This window comes from Pleurodeles waltl, chromosome 4_1 (genome assembly GCF_031143425.1).
Source record: "Pleurodeles waltl isolate 20211129_DDA chromosome 4_1, aPleWal1.hap1.20221129, whole genome shotgun sequence".
NCBI lineage: Eukaryota > Metazoa > Chordata > Amphibia > Caudata > Salamandridae > Pleurodeles > Pleurodeles waltl.
Window position 1 is genome coordinate 481,963,364 of NC_090442.1, and position 18,109 is coordinate 481,981,472.

An 18,109-nucleotide genomic window follows, 5' to 3' on the forward strand; every position below is an offset into this window, starting at 1 on the left:
TTGTACATTCCTCCAAACAGCCACACACAAAGGGAGCTTAGGTGTGACTAATAGTCATTCAACATACTGATGGGCCATTCTTGGCAGGATGGGGGGGGGGAGCTGACACTTACACCTGAACAGGCTGTGCGTGTCCCAATGCAAAGTGCTGCATACGCCCCTGTAGGATGTCTGGAGCCAGGGCATGGACCCAGTGCACTTTGAGCGCCTCTCTTTGAAGTCTCCCCCCACTTCAAAGCCACGAGTGGGTATATGTACTGGGCCTCAGACATCACCACTTCAGAACACTTTGGGAACTGATAGCTTGTTACCAGAAAGAAATACTGCTGTGCTACTGGAGGGACTGCCACTTTGCTAAACTGCTTTGTTGGCCTGCTGCCTCTTGACTAGGAGTGAGAAGGACTGGATCTACAATCTTTTTGCCCCAGTTTCTCCAAGGGTTTGCTGGCTTGCCTCCTGTTCTGAAGTCTCAGGGACATTAAAGACTTCTCTTCCATCCGCAAACAGCACCTGGACTTTCCTTGCTGCAAGTCGTACTCTGCCAAGTGGTGCCAATCCGGTCCTGGACCCTTAGAAGTGAGTATAAAGTGATGTATCTGCCAGAACCTGTGCATTGACGCTGTTGCGCAGATCGGAACCGACAAATCACCTGCTGCATGATCAGGATCAAAACATCACTGCTGTTGCAGGGACTGAGCCGCACACCGCACTTGGCACTACCCCATCACCTCAGGAACCACCGCTTTAGAACTAACGCATCACCACCACTGCATAGAGAAGATTGCCCCCTCCAGTGTGGCTTAACCCAGTGCATCACATTTGGAACTGCTGCACCCGGAACCGGCACTTCGCTTTCCGGACCTGATGCATCACCCCAGTTGCATGGAGAAATCGGGCGGAACCCTCAAACCATGTGCAGATCATCAACGCATCTCATGCTGGGACAAGGATTAAGGTCATTTTGCTCAACAGGCCCTGCATGGGTCCTGTAGTGGCCTGGCAACCATCGCGGTTGGCCTGAGCTCTTGAATTTGTCACAGTCCAGTTCAATCAGACACCCGAATAGGAGCTTATTGTTTCTAAGCATTATTGTCATATTTATTCCTTTAAAAAATCATATCTTGACTTCTACTTATTGGATTTTTGTTGTTTTGGTCTTGTTTTATTTTAAAAATATAATCTATTTTTCTAACTTGGTGTGGAGTCTTTTTGTGGTGTTTTCACTTTATTTCTGTTTGAAGTGTTGCACATATACTTTATACGTGCCCAGCGCCAGGAACCCTGGCCCTCCCTCCACCTTCTACTACACCACAGAGGAGCTCCTGACGCTGAACCCACATGCTGCAACAGAAACTGCTGCACCACCTCCCCTTGAGCAACAGAAGAACCTTTCACCTGCCGATGCTGCCGCTTCTCTTGCAACGTGTGGCAGCCAGCCCACACAGGACCCCACACCGCACCACAAACAATGAGGAGAAGCGCCAGTGCATCGCGCTCAATGCTTGTTTCATCTGCAAACATGTCACGAAAAGCTGGGACACCATCACCTCCATCGGTCTCGATGTGGCCTTCAACACCGAAGCATGGCTATACGCCTCCTCGAATTCTGACATAGCCACCGCAAGACCACACCAATGAACATGACAGAGGCATTGCCATCATCTTCAAAAACACCATCCAATGAATTGCCACTAAGGACGGCTCTTAGGGAACACCTCTACTTCCAGCTACAAACCAATGTCAAGACAATACTCAGAGGCACTCTTGTACCTCTGGGACCTCAACCAGCCTTCTGCGACACCATCCCCAATATCATCTCCCCTCTAGCCATTAACTCCAACAACTACATCCTACTCGGTAACCTCAATTTCCACACTGACGACCCCAACAAAGCCAACTCCATCATTATCATGGAGAACATGAGCAGCATATGCCTCGTCCAACTGGTTAATAAACCCATGCACAAAGCCAGACATTCACTTGACCCCATCTTCATGTCCAGAGATAGAGTCAAATTCAGCCACGTCACGGAAATCACGTGGTCTGATCACACCATCATCTTCACCATCTCCTGAGATCAGCAGACCATCACCAGAACTGAAGACTTAATCACCACAACTGGGTCAAGGTAACAGAAACACAGTAGATGCAGATCCTCTGCACTTCCCAACCCAAGGTCTCATTAGACCTAGAATAGGCCATCCAGAACTTCTCCGCCTGGATCACCGAATGTACCAACAGAGTTGCCCCATTGAGGCCAGCCAGAACCAACAAAGACAAGCCAGCCGGTACACCCCAGAGCTCAGAACCCCCAAACGCAACTGCTACCGACCCAACCAACAATAGCAAGTCCACCAAGGAACCCCTCCGACAGAGCTTCCCACAAAGCACCTCTCAACAACTACAACCGGCAAATCAAGGAAGCCCAGAGAGTGCCTCTCAGAGCCCACATCAACAGACAGGCCAACTGCACAAAATAACCTTTCAGAATAGTCAAAGAGTACTCCGACCCGACAGCCATAGAGAACACTATACAACCCTTCCCTTGGACTTTGTGACAGCGTCTGGGACTACTTTCAGAGCAAGATTGCCACCACCAAGAACAGCTTTGACCCTCAACCCACAGGCCTCAACCTCAGCTCTCTCGACCACCCAGCGCGCACCAACACCACAATCACCACATGGACACCACTTACCACACAATCCACCCCAGCCATCATGTCATGCATCAATTCTGGGCCATCCACCAACCCATGCCCCCACCACCTGTTCAACTTTGGAACCAACCACATCAGCATAGAACTCACCAGCATCCTCAATACCTCCATCACCATAGTAGTCCTCCTGGACAAATGGAAACTCGCAGAAATCAGTCCCATCCTGAAGAAACCCTCTGTCAACCCCAGAACATCAAAAATTACTAACTTATCCCTCTCTTACTCTGCCAAAGTACTCAAGAAGGCCATCAACCAACAGCTCACCAAATAACTGGAACAAAACAACCTGCTGGACATCTCCCAATCTCGATTCCCTGCTAACCAAAGCACAGAGACTGCACTCATCACAGTGATGGATGACATCAGAGCACTCCTGGATCATGGAGAAACCGCTGCCCGATCCTCCTCGACCTTTCAGCTGCATTCAACACCGTATCCCACCACACCCTCATCAACAGACTCAACAACATCACCATACAAGAGAATGCCCTCAAAAGGATTACCTGCTAACTGACAGGACGCACCCAGAGCATCCGTCTGCCTCCCTTCAACTCTGAACCCAAGAACATCATATGCATCATACCCCCAAGGATCATCACTCAGCCCCACTCTGTTCAACACCTACATAAACCCCCTGGCCGACATCATCAGATCATACGGACTAAACATCATCGCCCACGCAGATGATACACAGCTCATCCTCTCGCTCACAGAGAACCCCTCCAACAGCAGAACACATTTCTGCAATGCCCTGGCCAATGTAGCCAACTGGATGAAAACAAACTGCCTCATACTCAACTCTGACAAAAGTGAAGTGCTGATCTTCAGGAGAAACATACCCATATAGGACCACAGCTGGTAGCCAGCCGAACTCTGACCCACTCCCACACCAACAGACCACACATGCAACCTCATCATCATCCTCGACAGCGAGCTGATCATAAAGTGACAAATCAATGGAGTTGCCTCATGCTGCTTCCACACCCTCCGCATGCTTTGCAGAATCTTCAGTTGGATCCCAATCAACACCTGCAAAATTGTCACCCAGGCCCTTGTCACTAGCTGCCTTGACTATGGCAACACATTCTATACCAGCATCACTGTCCAACTCCTCAAAAGACTCGAGACCATACAGAACGTGGCAGCCAGCTCACCCTGGACCTCCCCAAATGAACCCACAGCACCACCCCACCCCCACTGCTGAAACCTCCATTGGCTCTCCATCCAAAGAACTGCCATTTTATGATCCAGACTCAAACTTACAAATCAAGGACTGTCCTACATCAACCACCGACTGAGCTTCCACCAACCCACCAGACACCTGTCCTCCTCCTTGCTGGCCTTTGCACACACAGCCCAAATCCATCACAGCCGCAGCAATGGCCATAACTTCTCGTACATCACCATAAAAGGCCTGGAACAACCGACCCCTCCACCTCCATACAGCACCCTCACTAAGGGACTTAAGAAAAAAACCCGAAACCTGACTTTTCAGTGGAGACCTCATTCCCCAGCACCCAGATACTCCCCGGGGAGACAGTGGAGCACTCTACAAATGCTGATTGATTGACTGATTAATACCTTGCCTCTTAAGTTAAACCTGCCTGCTCTGTGCTAAGCTACCAGACGGTGATCACAGCTTAAGTTATGTTGTGTATCTGGCTTACTCTGACTAGGCTTGTGGTTCCTCTTTGGACAGGGTGCATAGCTCTGCCAACCAGAAACCTAATTTCTAACAATGTCCCTTCCAAATACCAAATCGGTATGGTATGTATTACTGTTTTGCGACCAAATTCTGGTCACAAAACAGTAATACTTTGCCACCTGTTTGAAACTGGTGGTAACCCATTCCCAAAGGGGAAGGAGTTCTCAGGGGACCCATTCCCCTTTGAGAATGCAAATAGCTATTTTTTTAAGATCCAGCAGTACTCCTTTAAAGAAAACGGGCTGCAGTTTTTTAAAAAAAATTGCTTTTCTTAGAAAGCAATCCCAGACATGGTGGTCTGCTGACCTCAGAAGGCCATAATCCTTGTGATGGCTGTGATTCCTAATGGGTCGCAAATTGCGATCTACCTCATTAATATGAATAAGGTACGCCTATTTGTGACTCACTAGGAATCGATAATGAAACTCAAAAGTGTTTCATATATTAGGAATACTTATTTACTAAATGCAATTTGGAGAGAATCACAATTAGATAATCGGTATTCCTAGTATTGGTTCATCTGGCCCCTAGAAACATGCATCCAGAAATGCAAGCACTGGCTGCATTATACCAGTTGCAAACACTCGAATTGTGAGTAATTCAAAACCTCTATGGACAGCATCTTCTTTAAAGCACTGGGAAAACGGGTGCTGCGTTTCTGGCAGTGTGCATCATTTCCCCTAGGTAGCAATGACAAGTTAAATTTTTTCTGCCATTTCTTTAAACTCTTAAATCAATGTTGTTATGCTCACATTGACTGAAACTGCATAGCACACTTCATGTATTGCACTCCTGACTGTAAATTACTTTTATTATGTGATGCATTGCTATGGGCTTGCCCCTGCCTTTATGTAACAAGGTATTTGTTCTACTTTGTAAATGTTTGTTATACACAGAGCTTCGATGTCCATGAGGCCAGGTCTAAACTATAAAAACAAGGGGCCTGACTTTGCTGTGACTACTGGAGTACTTCTATCTTATTAGTGAGTTCCAGTAGCAAACCATGAGTCTGCTGGAAGTAAGGACTAAGATAGAAGCACAATAAGAGAACAACACACTTGCTCAAAGCAACATCTTTGAGAATTGGGCCGTATGTAAATAAAATAAAAATAAAAAGCTTTGTTCATGCTTTTTATATCATGAAAACAGAACCCACTCACCTGAAATGCTTCGAAGTGCCCCGGTGGCAGTTTCCAGGACAGATACAATGTACTTTCTTCTTGCCCAAACACTTGCACATCCGAGGGTGGTTCAGGACCTGAAGGGGCCAATTTTTAAATGCAACTTTTATGTTTCTTAAGTTATACCTTATACAAGGTTACACCAATCAAAACGAAGCACGCAAGAGAATCTCGTAAATGCAAAAGCAGCACCAAAGAAAAGCATACAAACATAAAATGGTGAATTCACTAAACTCACTGAAACTGTACAAATTGTATCTCCTGGTGCTTGGTGTACCAACTCCTGAGAACTTGCATTTTTAGAGACAGAATGTAGATGTTGGACTCGGCTAATTATACGACTACAGAATCAGACTCTCATTTATAATTTGCACGAATGACAAATTTGTAAGAAAACAACAATTTCACCCGTGTACATAATGATTGGAGGTACCCTTAACAACACAAAGGCAATATTATACGTCATGTAAGTACAATTATTCATCCAGTTTATTGTCTTCATACATTTCTTTACCAATTTTCAAAACAATATATTGCACTTCAAAATATGCTTTCACTGCAAATAACCTAGTATCCAAAACAATCATCAGAAACTGGAAAATAGTCACCAAATGGTACATGCTATTTAAAATACTTTTTCGCATGGATTTATTCTTGTATGATATTTAGAAAGGCAAAGGCCCTTAGTATTTTCTCCTTTCAGGAATTCCAGATGGTTTCTGACAGGTACTGATGACAATTCACTCCCCAGGATGTAGGACTGCCGAGCCAACGCGGAAGTTCTATGCCTAACTAAATACAAGAGAGAAAGGGAAATGGGGGACAGAGAGGACAGAAAGTGTGTGTGTGTGTGTGAGAGAGAGAGAGAGAGAGAGGGAGAGAGAGAAAGAGAGAGAGAGAGACCTGTTGTGTGGCACAGGAATTGCACCAGTGACACGGATGTTAAATGTCATATGCTGTCTGCTTAGGGTATGCACGCCACCTACATTCATACAAGTACATGGATGCCAAAAGAACAATTGTGCTCTAGTGGGGCTTCAAATTAAAATCACTGCAGCACCTCATGGAATGGAAAAGTGCCCTTGCATGTAGGAAAACTTTTTTTTTATACATGAATTAGTTATCACCTAACATATACCTTGTGATCTGACAGCACTAGATGTAAGTATGTAAAGGGTGGCACACTACATATTGAAAATAGTGTGCCTTATGGTGGATAGATAGACAAAAACCTTTTTCATTGTGTAGGTATTACTACATTTTCCATGAACATGCCTATGTAGAAGTAAAACCCGTCATTTACATCTTCACCTGAGACAAAAGTAGCAAAATTATTTAAACTTATTTTTCACTTAGCTTTAAAAATGACATTTCTTGGTGGTGAACGTTGATTTTTTATATCTTTAGTGGTAAAGGAACTTATAAAAGTGTCTATTTTGCTACCAGATCAAAAACTGCCTTAGAATCAGTTTTGCCACTCATCTCACACCTACAGGTCTAATACATATTCCGTGCAGCAGCTAATGACCCTGCTATGCAGATGACAATATACTGGCCTCTGGGTGTTGGAATGCACAGGTGTTGTCAACAACTTGCCACTTACTAGGGATTAGTCATCTGGAAAAGGGACAGGAACAGTTGGCAGGGCAAAGGCAAGCCTTCACACTACATCTTTTAACTTGGAGATTCTGAATGGGTCTGACAGGATATTTTCCAATTCATTTAAGTACCAACCTATGCTAGACATTTTGGCTTCAATCTCAGCAGGGGGAGGAGGGAACAGTTCTTGACTGTGGAAAAGAGAGGCGATTTCACCTAATTTGAGGAAGTGGTTTAAAAAGAGCCAGAGTCCCTTCTTGTGGGACAAGAGGTCAGGCACTTTTAATTTAGGGTTTCTTGGAATGTTTGCATTCAACTATCAAGTAAGTGCTGTAAGGTGGGCTTGGGAGTAGCAGGTAGCTAGGAAGGACTTGGTTGGAGAAAGTCTCCAATCACTGACTAATTCACAGTATTAGACTACAGGCTCTCCATCACCTCATCAAAACATTTCTGGACATAGGAAGATAAGACGTAAACAGGGGTAGGCGGAAATGTTAGAGTTTCACTCTACAGAATTCCACAGAGTTACATAAAATGCCCCAAGATTCCACAGAGTTCTGTCAATGGGAGGAAATATGATTGTTGCACTACTTGCACTGATTTTTAGCACCAGTAGGTCAAGTAGTGCTGAAAAATCAGCAAAGACAGCACCATGAGGTTTGGCTATTCAAATTATTTTGCTGCCTCTCGAGTAAAAAATCTACGTGTGTGGCAACAAATCTACTCAAGAAGAAGCCTTCTGATTGTTACCGTTAGAAAATAGTGCTATGGGATGCCAAATTTCATCCACATTTCTAGAGCCTCGTGGGAAATAAATCTGCCATGTGATGAGTGGCAGAATTTGGCCAGAACTCTGTGAAGGGTAATGAAGAGTTGCCAAGTTCAGCCAATTCCGCAGGCAGTATGAAACATTCTGCACTCCCCCACAAATAAACAAAGAAGCTCATCCTGTAAAAAAAGGTCTGAAGGACTTCCGATTGTACTTAAGGGCTGGAACTTCAATCCAAAGGACAAGAGATTGGTTGACTGCTCAAGGGACAGAGATAGCAGATGTGCTAGTGACTCCAAGAAAACTGTTCCCTTCAATAGCCCAAGCAGGAGAGAGTCATACTGCCTTGTAACCTGCCCAGAGGGCAAGAAAGACCTTTCATAGTACAGAGAGTTATTAATTGTAAAGATATGAGGGACAAGATATTTTTATTTCACCAAGCTTTAGAAGCAGTCCCTGAAATAGAAGGAATTCTATTACTGAACCATGAAACTGTAAAAGGTAATGAATTGTGAGAAGGAGATATATGAATAGATACTATATTTTCTGGAATGTAACAAAAGATGCCTAGATCTGTGTTAGCCTGATGTTGCACAAGTAAGTTTTATGCACGGCTGCAATTTCCACACCTCTTTACAACAAGTACATGCAGTCTGACTCTGCAACATCAAACAATCTCAGAGTCAGACTGCATGTACATCTTCAGACGTACACTGATGATACTTAGATGGCGATGAAGATGGGTAGACCATTAATGAGTACTTTCTAAACATCCAGTCCTGCATAAGACAGAATATTCTGGTTCCTAATGAGGCAAGGGCATAGATCATGGCAGGGACCTCAGTATATCTGGCACAATGTCCATTTAAATGGTCCCTACCTTTTAATGTGAGATTCACCATGGCTTAATTTCCATAAGCCCCATTCTCTAAATCTGGGTGTACACTAAATTATCAGAGGATAGCAAAACGTTCTTCTCAAACATTAATGGCCGTGCCCATGACCTCATGTATGTATCAATGTACATGGTATTTCTATAGCGCGAACAAAGCCAAAAGGCAGTGGAGTGCTCTATATGATCAAGACAACAATAACGTCAATGAATAATAGGAGAGGAAGTTGGGCTGTGGTCAGTAACCTTAGCAGTATCATCCTAGTGGTCTAATAGTAGTGAATATAGTAGCAGCAGTAGCGTGCCTAGCTGCAGGTCTGGTTCATCCTTCTTAGCATCATTGTCTTTTTGTGCTTTTAAGTCATAACTTTTTTATTTTCTTGGTTTCCCATGCATTTGGCATGCTTCACTTCATATGGACCATGAACACAATTCTGGGTCAAGGCCTTGCACTGACTGGAGGAATAAGCCAATGGTAGGCAATGAAATCGCAAAAAAGTCTACAGAGTAAACAATCATCCTGCCTTACCTGAACTCACTCACCATTTCATGGGGGCTAAGTTAGCTCAGTAGCAAAATTCATATATGAAAACCCTGAGGTTCAAAACTTCCTGAGCTCCAAACTGATCTTTCATTTGTACAACAACTGCATATTAGAATGCTCTATCCTTATACCTCATTGGTATTGATGATAAACTCCCTAAAACCACCCTCCTACATATGCACTATATGGAACAGTTTAATGAAATTTGAAAGTTCAGCAAAAGATGTGTACTTGAAGCCCAAAGCTAAGAAAATAGAAAACTATTGGGCAGAAATAGGCCTTTTTAGTCCAGGTCATTATTACGTTTTCCCTGCTACCCTGTGAGAATAAAGTTCTGAACATACATATCAAAACTGCATTGTGGCCTTTCAAGATGACTATAATGAAGTAGGTGTGCCCACTACAGCTGCTGAAACAGCTGCTAGAACACAATGTTTACGGTAAAACTACTCTCTTTGTCAATGATCAGCAGTCTAGACTGCCATCTTTTTGTGTCTCCCTCTCCCACAAACATTTGAAACAACCTTGAAGTCAGAATATTGTTCACTGGGTATATGGCTAAAATTGGCTTAATTAACCAATCATTGTCGGACTCTCGTTGTACAAATGAGACTGCTGGATTTTCGGCTGCAGTACCGCAGAGCGTGGGGGACTGAGTCTGATCCCACACAGTGTGACAGCTGTCAGCCTGACCCTTTTGTCTAGCTAACAGCACCTCACCAGAACCCGAGAGTAAAGGTGAGTTGTGACAGCCTAGCCCGTGACACTCTAGGACTCCTCAGGGAAGTTGTGGTGAAACAGATCATAACCCTTTCTCTCAGCTATACACATCTCATACACAAAAAGACAAACAGAAGCAGGATTTGGTTTGAAACATGTATTGAAGCAACTGCATTCTTTGTAAAATGGCATGAATCGCAATTATTAGGATAATGAAACACAATACCATTAGTTTAGTGACTAGGTAAGCCAAACAAAGGAAGAGCCCCACCATACTGTCACAATAGTGATTTTAAAATCCCTACCTGCACTACTAAGATTCTACATGAGAGCTATAGCAGTGTTGGCCCCAAACTCCCCATCTAGTCCCCAGAAGGAAATCCAGTCCCCATACATGTACTGTAGGCAGAGAAGAGATCTGTTGGACTGCTGGGTGTCCTCCCACATAGATAAAGAGAAAATCCAGAGTTTCAGTAGAAACTGCAACAACTTACAGCATGAGATGGCAAACTGGCTGGAATGTCCCCTCTAAGGTGGTGGGGGCAGTGTGGTGTTTTATAATAAAACAACTGATGTTCCAAGGACTGCCCAGCTGTGGCAACACATATTTTGCCTGTATAGGGTGGACATTATGCTCTTTTTACCAGCAATACCCTGTAAACTATTGTGTGCAGCCTTAGATTGAGCACAGGATGAAAATGTTGTGCCAAAAAATGAATACTAAATTCTGTGTGAAAGGGCAACTGATAGGAAATAATAAAACATCTCCACTAACATGTAGCTGTGCTAAAATAATAAGAGGAATAAAATGAAATGTAACTAGGTGAAAGGGCACAGGCTCCAGGCCCAGAGCTAAAATAATGTTCCTGTGAAAATGCTAAAATGACCCCACATACCCTCCCCATTGTCGGTGCAAAGTTGCAGAGGTCCACAATAAAACCTAAGATTAAAATCACCATTCCAGCATTACTACTAAAAGCCAGCTAAAATACACATAAAAGAGATAAAATGTTGACAAGCAGGACAAACCAAAGTTGAGCCAAATAAAAAGTGTCAATTTAAAACTTCATAAAAACTGCTATACACATGAAGGCCAAATGATATAAGATCAACAATAATTGTGATCTTTTAAAAAATCGCCAATGTCTTCGATTGGTATTGAATCCAGGAAAGACCCCACTTTGGCAGGTATTAAAACAACAAAGTAATTGACAAGGAAAGCGAGGAAGCACTCATGTTCCGTTGCCTCAGCCATAGCTCCGGCCAAGGCGGCAGCATTCTGTGCAGTAGCAGGTGTTTAAGCAGCAAGAGCCACGTGATTCACAAAGGGTATCTCATAGGAGGCCTCTCGCAGCAATTGCAATATCAATGTGCACGATTGGTAATGAACCCTTATCAAGAACACCAACAGACCTGTGTCCAAAGAAGGTACACACTGCATAGCAAGACACACTTCCGGTGCATGATCAAATAAGCACCACAATCATCGAAAGACAGGCTGCATGCAATTCAGAACCGGTCTGAATGACAAAGACCAGTTAGACTCCAGGTCGTCCAGGAGCGGAACTCCAAAATACTGTATCATGCTTTCACAACGTAGTTGGACTGGTGGAAGCACCATCGTACTCTTTATTGAGATGGGGCAGCCATTGTGAAGGAAAAGCAGCGACAGCAAAATACCATAAATTAATGCCAAAATAACAGGGAATTCTCCAAAAACACTTGAAAAAATTGAGTGTATGGCGGGAGGCATTGTGCCACAGATAGAAGAGAAGGCACTGGCAAAATCAGAATTGACAGCCCTAAAGAAATGTGTAATCCAAGCAGTGTTAGACGTGTTGAAAATGTGATTTATACATTTTCCTGAAATGTTTTGGAAAGTTGGTATTTAAAAAGGACTGTATATCTGTGGTGGCCTCACCATTTAGAGAGCATAGGTCTCGTAGGCAGATGTATGCACCATTTGGTTTTGAAACAAAAGAGCCATCAGTCTGCTCAGCTTGTCAAAATTGATATTCAAAGTAGCAATATGAGGGCAAATTGTAGCTACTTTTATCTCTCACATGGGGGAGCACCTTCCGGCAACAAGTCACCATTTGGGAGACCGAAACTACATAGGCAACTGAGGCTCGCATTCCACAACAGCTTTCTCCATTCAGCATCACATAACTCCCATTTTAGAGCAAACGGAACACCAGACGAATTGAAGGGATAGGAACACCCTTTAGATAATAAGCTAAATTTGCAGCTGAAGCATTACATGCTCTGTTCAAGGACAGCTGTTTGCATATCATTGAACGGCTCACAGAAGTCTCACATTCACTTCCGCTAAGAAAGACCTTTTCATTGCCATTGAAACATTTGTGCGTAAAGGGTAGCATCTACACCTCATGGATGTAACAACTCCTAGCTTCTCAAGTCTTCCTACAGGAATGTGTTTCAAGCACCAGGTGAATTGAAGTGTTGAAATGGCCAGATTAATAACCCCATGTACTAACCAAATTGCGGATGGTATTTCTGCCACAGTGAAAGGCAACTTTTATAACTTTTTCAAGTAAAGCATATTATAAGTTGCTTCTTTCTTAGCCTTTTTTGATTGCTGTTGCATCAAGTTAAATGCCGCAAACGGGTCCCTGGAGCTTACAAGTTGCCAGGGCACGTGACCCCGTTTCAGAACTTGTAACGTCCAATCTAATTGCATAATGGACCTGAGTTGACTCTGTTCATGCTCTAAAAATGACATATCATTTTGTATGACATCAACTGCAGATGAGACAATGTTGTTAAGTGTGTATGTGGAGGTGGACAAAATTTCATACCCTTATTTACAACTACTAAAACTTTCTGCAAGTTTTCCTGATTTATCTGCCTCAACCAGGCAGCTGCTTCTATTTGGGATAATTCCCAAATTTCATCATATGGTGCATATAAGAAGTGCTTTGTGCCTGGTTTTCAGAGGCCTAACAGAAAGGCTTGTAAGTCTGTGTTTTCTGATAGGAGACTAAGGTGTTCTTTAACGACTGTTAATGTGGAATATTTCAACCATTGTTGACATAGTTTACCCACGCTCTATGTGGTGATGATGTCAGAATATTGTTGTGAATTGCAATGAGGGTCAGGTCGGCTCACTCTAAAACCCCCTCTGGAGTTTACAAAATGCGCCTGACAGCCATTTGTGTCCACTGGCCACAATACCCACCCTTTGGGACCTCAAAGTGTTGAATTAAATGTTCCATTTTAAACCCTCCCAATGAGCTGTTCTTTAGTGACATTTAAAATATTTTGCTATTTATCAAATTTAGTTGGTGACTGAATACTGGGTGCATTTAATTCCTTAATTTTCACCAAGCCTAAACAACTTGTTTGCTGTACAGTTTCATTTAGAAATATAATTTGTAACTGAATAAGGCATGCTCTAAAAAAGCTTCCAGTCTCTGTATTTGCCAATCTCTAGTTCCCCACACACTCTTTAAACAATTGATCACAACCAATCCTTATACCCTTCTACAGCCAATTGGACTTCTGCAGCCACCAAAGAAATAAGAATTAATTACATCTGTTAACAGAATATTCTGCATTTTCATAGGCGGCAATTTAAAATAATTAGTCTCAGCATTTTTTATATCATGTTCAATAAAATATGCACATTTTTCAACATATGCTTTGGAACTCCACACCGGCAAAGTTGGACAATGTTCCAATTGTGTATAATTATAAGCAGTTCATGGGGTGCTATCTTTATGCATAAAATGATGTTCGTAATGATGGTAACTGAACATTTCCCCATAATTTGCAGGTGTTTGATAAAAATCTTCACTTTCAAACACAGTATAATATTCAAGCTCAGAAAGCATAGAATTAACTGTTTTTACATCCCAATAATCAGAAACAACCCCTGGTGTTATTATAGCTTTCATAGAAACTTTGAATACAAATAGAATTTGGATTATTTCCATTGGTCTGAATATATTGAATAGCACGTTACCCCAAACTATCCCATCAGGAATCAGAATAACTGAAATGCTCATGAGGGACAGGTCTTTTGGACCATATATGAGGATAGGTAAGGCTTTAAAACCTCATCCACCAGTTCAACAGCAGTGTTCAGGAAAATAATGACCATATATTAGTAAAAACAAAACAATGACAAAACCAATCCAGAAACGGACTCCACATGTAAATCCATGGGCAAATTAGATAGCTCCTTTTAAGCTAATTGAGTAACTTACATGCTCTTGATACAGGTGTTGCAGAGGATGCTGAAGAATTTGAAAAGAAGTTGTTGATGTTGGCAAAATACCCAGAAGCAGGTTGTGCAAACACCAGAACCGATGTAGGAAATTGAGAACTTGCAGCCGTATCCCTTAGTGCTTCATAGAGGACATTTCCATCTCTTTGTGTAGAATTTGAATAAGATTGCTTATAACTTTGGACATTTTTTGTCGTTGATGTAGTGAAAGGTACTAATGAAAGTTCCTTTTCCACCCTCCCCAAGCTCAGGGTGGTTTCATCAGTGTTGCTTAAAATGTGTAGCGGCACAGCCTGATTGGCAGTGAGAGGAGTTCGGGAACTACCTTGGAGTCCTCGTGGTCTACTATGCAGGACTGGCCCATGGTGTAACTTGACATTGTCATTTGAAACAAAGCGGTTTGCTATGGAACCAGGCAGCAGTGGTACGATGATAGTTCTAGTACTGTATATTCTCAGGACTGCAACCGGTGCTCGGTAGGAAGGGCCAAATTCCTTTTTACAGCAATCTTTTCTCACACTATATCCCTAAATTTTGGAATTCAGCCGTTGGTGTTGTTTGTGAATCCTTCATTCCCAAAGAGGCAGCACGTGCAGATGAGTTTTCATCACAGAACTCTTGTAATTCCTGCAAGACAGTGACACATTCATTTATGTCTTCCGCCACAGTACAGTACCAGAGCCATCAAGATGGGGGACATGCATAGGTATGCCGAACAGTACATCATATGGGGTACGCCCTCCCAAAGTCCTTCTGGGCAGATTATTAAGTGCTCTATTGACTCCATGAGGTGATTAAGCCAACTGCAACCCGCACCTAGTACTCTCACTATTAAGAATTTGTCGCGCCGCTGCGCGCGGCACGAGCAGAACATTCGGCTCCAGCCACAGCACGTGGTCCTCAAACGCACCGCGCCCCCAGTCTGCTTTGAACTTTAAGAGGCCCCAAATTGGGCATGGGGCCTCTTTCTTTTTTCATGCACCGCGTGTCTAGGCAGGTCTGACACCCCACTCACCTGTTCCTTTCTTTTCTTTTATTCTTTTCTTTGGACATCTGATTGTTCCTTCCTTTATGTTTTTTCCCCTTCCCATGTTACCCTTCTCTTCCCAGCATTCCTTGTTCCCTATTCTCTATAGTTCCTAGTCCATTCTGTTCTATGTGCTTTTCCCTATCTAAGATGGTGTCCTTTACTTCCTGTTGGTCGTTTCCTGTTTGTTGGTATTTAAGGGCTGTGATTCTTTCTCTCCTGCAACACTTTCTGTTTGGATGGTGTCTTCGCTCCTGCTTCCTTGTATTCCTGTTCCAGTATTTTTTTTTTCCTGTATTTGCTCCTGCTGTTACCTCTTCTTTTTTGTTCCTGTTGCAGGAACCTATCTTTGTCGAGGATTTTTCCCCTTTCAGGGTCTTTTTTTCCCTCTGGCGCTACTTCTGAGGGACACGGCCTGCTCTTGGTGTACGCATTGCCTGCAGCACCGTGGCTACCAGAGTCGCCCCTACTTGGGCCAAGGCTGAACATTCAAGAACAGGATCCACGCCACTTGCTCTGCGGCCTCCAGGGTAAAGCAGCACATAAGTCGTGACATGATTGCTTTAAGTCTTGTTGTTTCCACTCCACAACCGCGTTTCCCTCTAGTAGGGAGACGAGAAATGGGGTTGAACACCTATCATAGCCAGGGTGTCCCCAAACGTCCAGGAAGCAAAGGCAGGGTTGTGGCCCAAATGGAATGCTGCAACTACCAAAGTCCCAAAGAAGACTTGCAAATGTTTAATAACAGTTTGAGCATCAGCTTCTCACTGTGGCCATACCCATAGATATCTGTAGCAAGAATCAATAGTGACTCAGCTGTATTTGTGTCAGGAATAGAACCATGCGCAGTCCAGGTCCCGCCCGAAATGCCATTGTGCGGCTCTGCAGCGCTTTCTGCGCACCACTTGTCATCCCCTCTTGCTCCAAAGGTGGCCATCAATGTCGTCTGCCATGTGGCAAAGCTCATAGAGCTGCAGGTTCACGTCATTGGTGGACAAGATGCATTTATCAGTGCTAATCCATGAAGGGACTACAATTTCCATGTTTTAGAGGCAGCAGCCATCTTCGTGTGTGACAGGCCTATAAAGCCCAGCCAAACCCAAGCACGTTGCTCACTATTTTGAAGACTTCGATGCAGCCAGACCTCGTGGGGGTTTCTCTGGAGAAGAGCTGAGTTCCTGAATGGCAGAGTGTCATCCAACCGAAGTATCCTTGTTTCCATGGTGCATTCAAAAACGAGGTCGTACTCGTAGCAGTAAGGTCTTGATGAATCCAAGTTTGAAGGAAGTCGTTACTTCCAAAAGGTAAAGCGCCCCTTAGCATAATGAGCAAATTGTTTCAGGCCACACTGGTAAAGCGCACATGGCACGACATTTAAAGCGCTTCAGTTCACAAGAGTAAAGTGCACTTGGCATGGTATTCAAAGCGCTTCAGTTCACAGGAGTAAAGCGCACTTGGCACGACATTCAAATCGCTTCAGTTCACAGGAAGTAAAGCACCCTTCGCACAGCAATCAAATCGCTTCGGTTAACAGGAGTAAAGGGCTCTTGGCATGGTATTCAAAGCGCTTCAGATCACAGGAGTAAAGCGCATTTGGCAGGACATTCAAAGGGCTTCAGTTCACAGGAAGTAACGCACCCTTCGCACAGCAATCAAAGCGCTTCAGTTCATAGGAGTAAAGCGCTCTTGGCACGGCATTCAACGTGCTTCAGTTCATAGGAGTAAATCGCACTTGGCACGGCATTCAAAAGTGCTTCAGTTCACAGGAGTAAAGCGCCCTTGGCACAGCAATCAAAGCGCTTCAGTTCACTGGAGTAAAGTGCACTTGGCACGGCATTCAAAGCACTTCAGTTCACAGGAGTAAAGCACCCTTGGCACAGTAATCAAAGCGCTTCAGTTCACAGGAGTAATGCGCCCTTGGCACAGCAATCAAAGTGCTTCAGTTCACAGGAGTAAAGCGCCCTTGGCACAGCATTCAAAGCGCTTCAGTTCACAGGAGTAAAGCGCCCTTGGCACAGCATTCAAAGCACTTCAGTTCACAGGAGTAAAGCGCCCTTGGCACAGCAATCAAAGTGCTTCAGTTCACATGAGTAAAGCGCCCTTGGTCCAATAATCAAATTTTTAGGCTGAGACCAAACGTTTTATGTTTATGAATGCATATTAGTTGCATGATTGATGTTCAGAGTATGTCCATGGTCCAAGTTCTTGCCTTTTCAAGGTTCAGGGATCTCAGTTCGTTCTTGTTCCATGATTCAGAGAAGGGCCACGCCTAGTTTTGTCTAAAGTTCATGACATTCTGAAGTATCATGATTTTACTAATTGTTCTTGTTCCATGATTCAGAGAAGGGTCACACCCAGTTTTGTCTAATGCTCATGACATCCTGAAGTATCATGATTCTACCAATTGTTCTTGTTTCATGATTTAGAGAAGAGCCACGCCCAGTTTTGTCTAAGGTTCATGACATTCTGAAGTATCATGATTTTACTAATTGTTCTTGTTCCGTGATTCAGAGAAGGGCCACACCCAGTTTTGTCTAATGCTCATGACATCCTGAAATATCATGATTCTACCAATTGTTCTTGTTCCATGATTCAGAGAAGGGCCATGCCCAGTTTTTTGCCTAGAGCTCATGCCATCCTGAGGTATCATGATTTTACTAATTGTTCCTGTTCCATGATTCAGAGAAGGGCCATGCCCAGTTTGGT

At 43.5% G+C, this 18,109-nt stretch overlaps 1 protein-coding gene across 1 annotated transcript in view; it reads right to left on the minus strand.

The window, feature by feature from the left end:
* PTPRQ (protein tyrosine phosphatase receptor type Q) overlaps window positions 1–18,109 on the minus strand; it is a 1,423,303-nt gene that overhangs the window by 1,177,057 nt on the left and 228,137 nt on the right. The window contains exon 12 of the mRNA XM_069227528.1: window positions 5,583–5,680. Within this exon, the coding sequence (XP_069083629.1) occupies window positions 5,583–5,680 (98 nt within the window). The remainder of the gene's footprint in view (window positions 1–5,582; window positions 5,681–18,109) is intronic.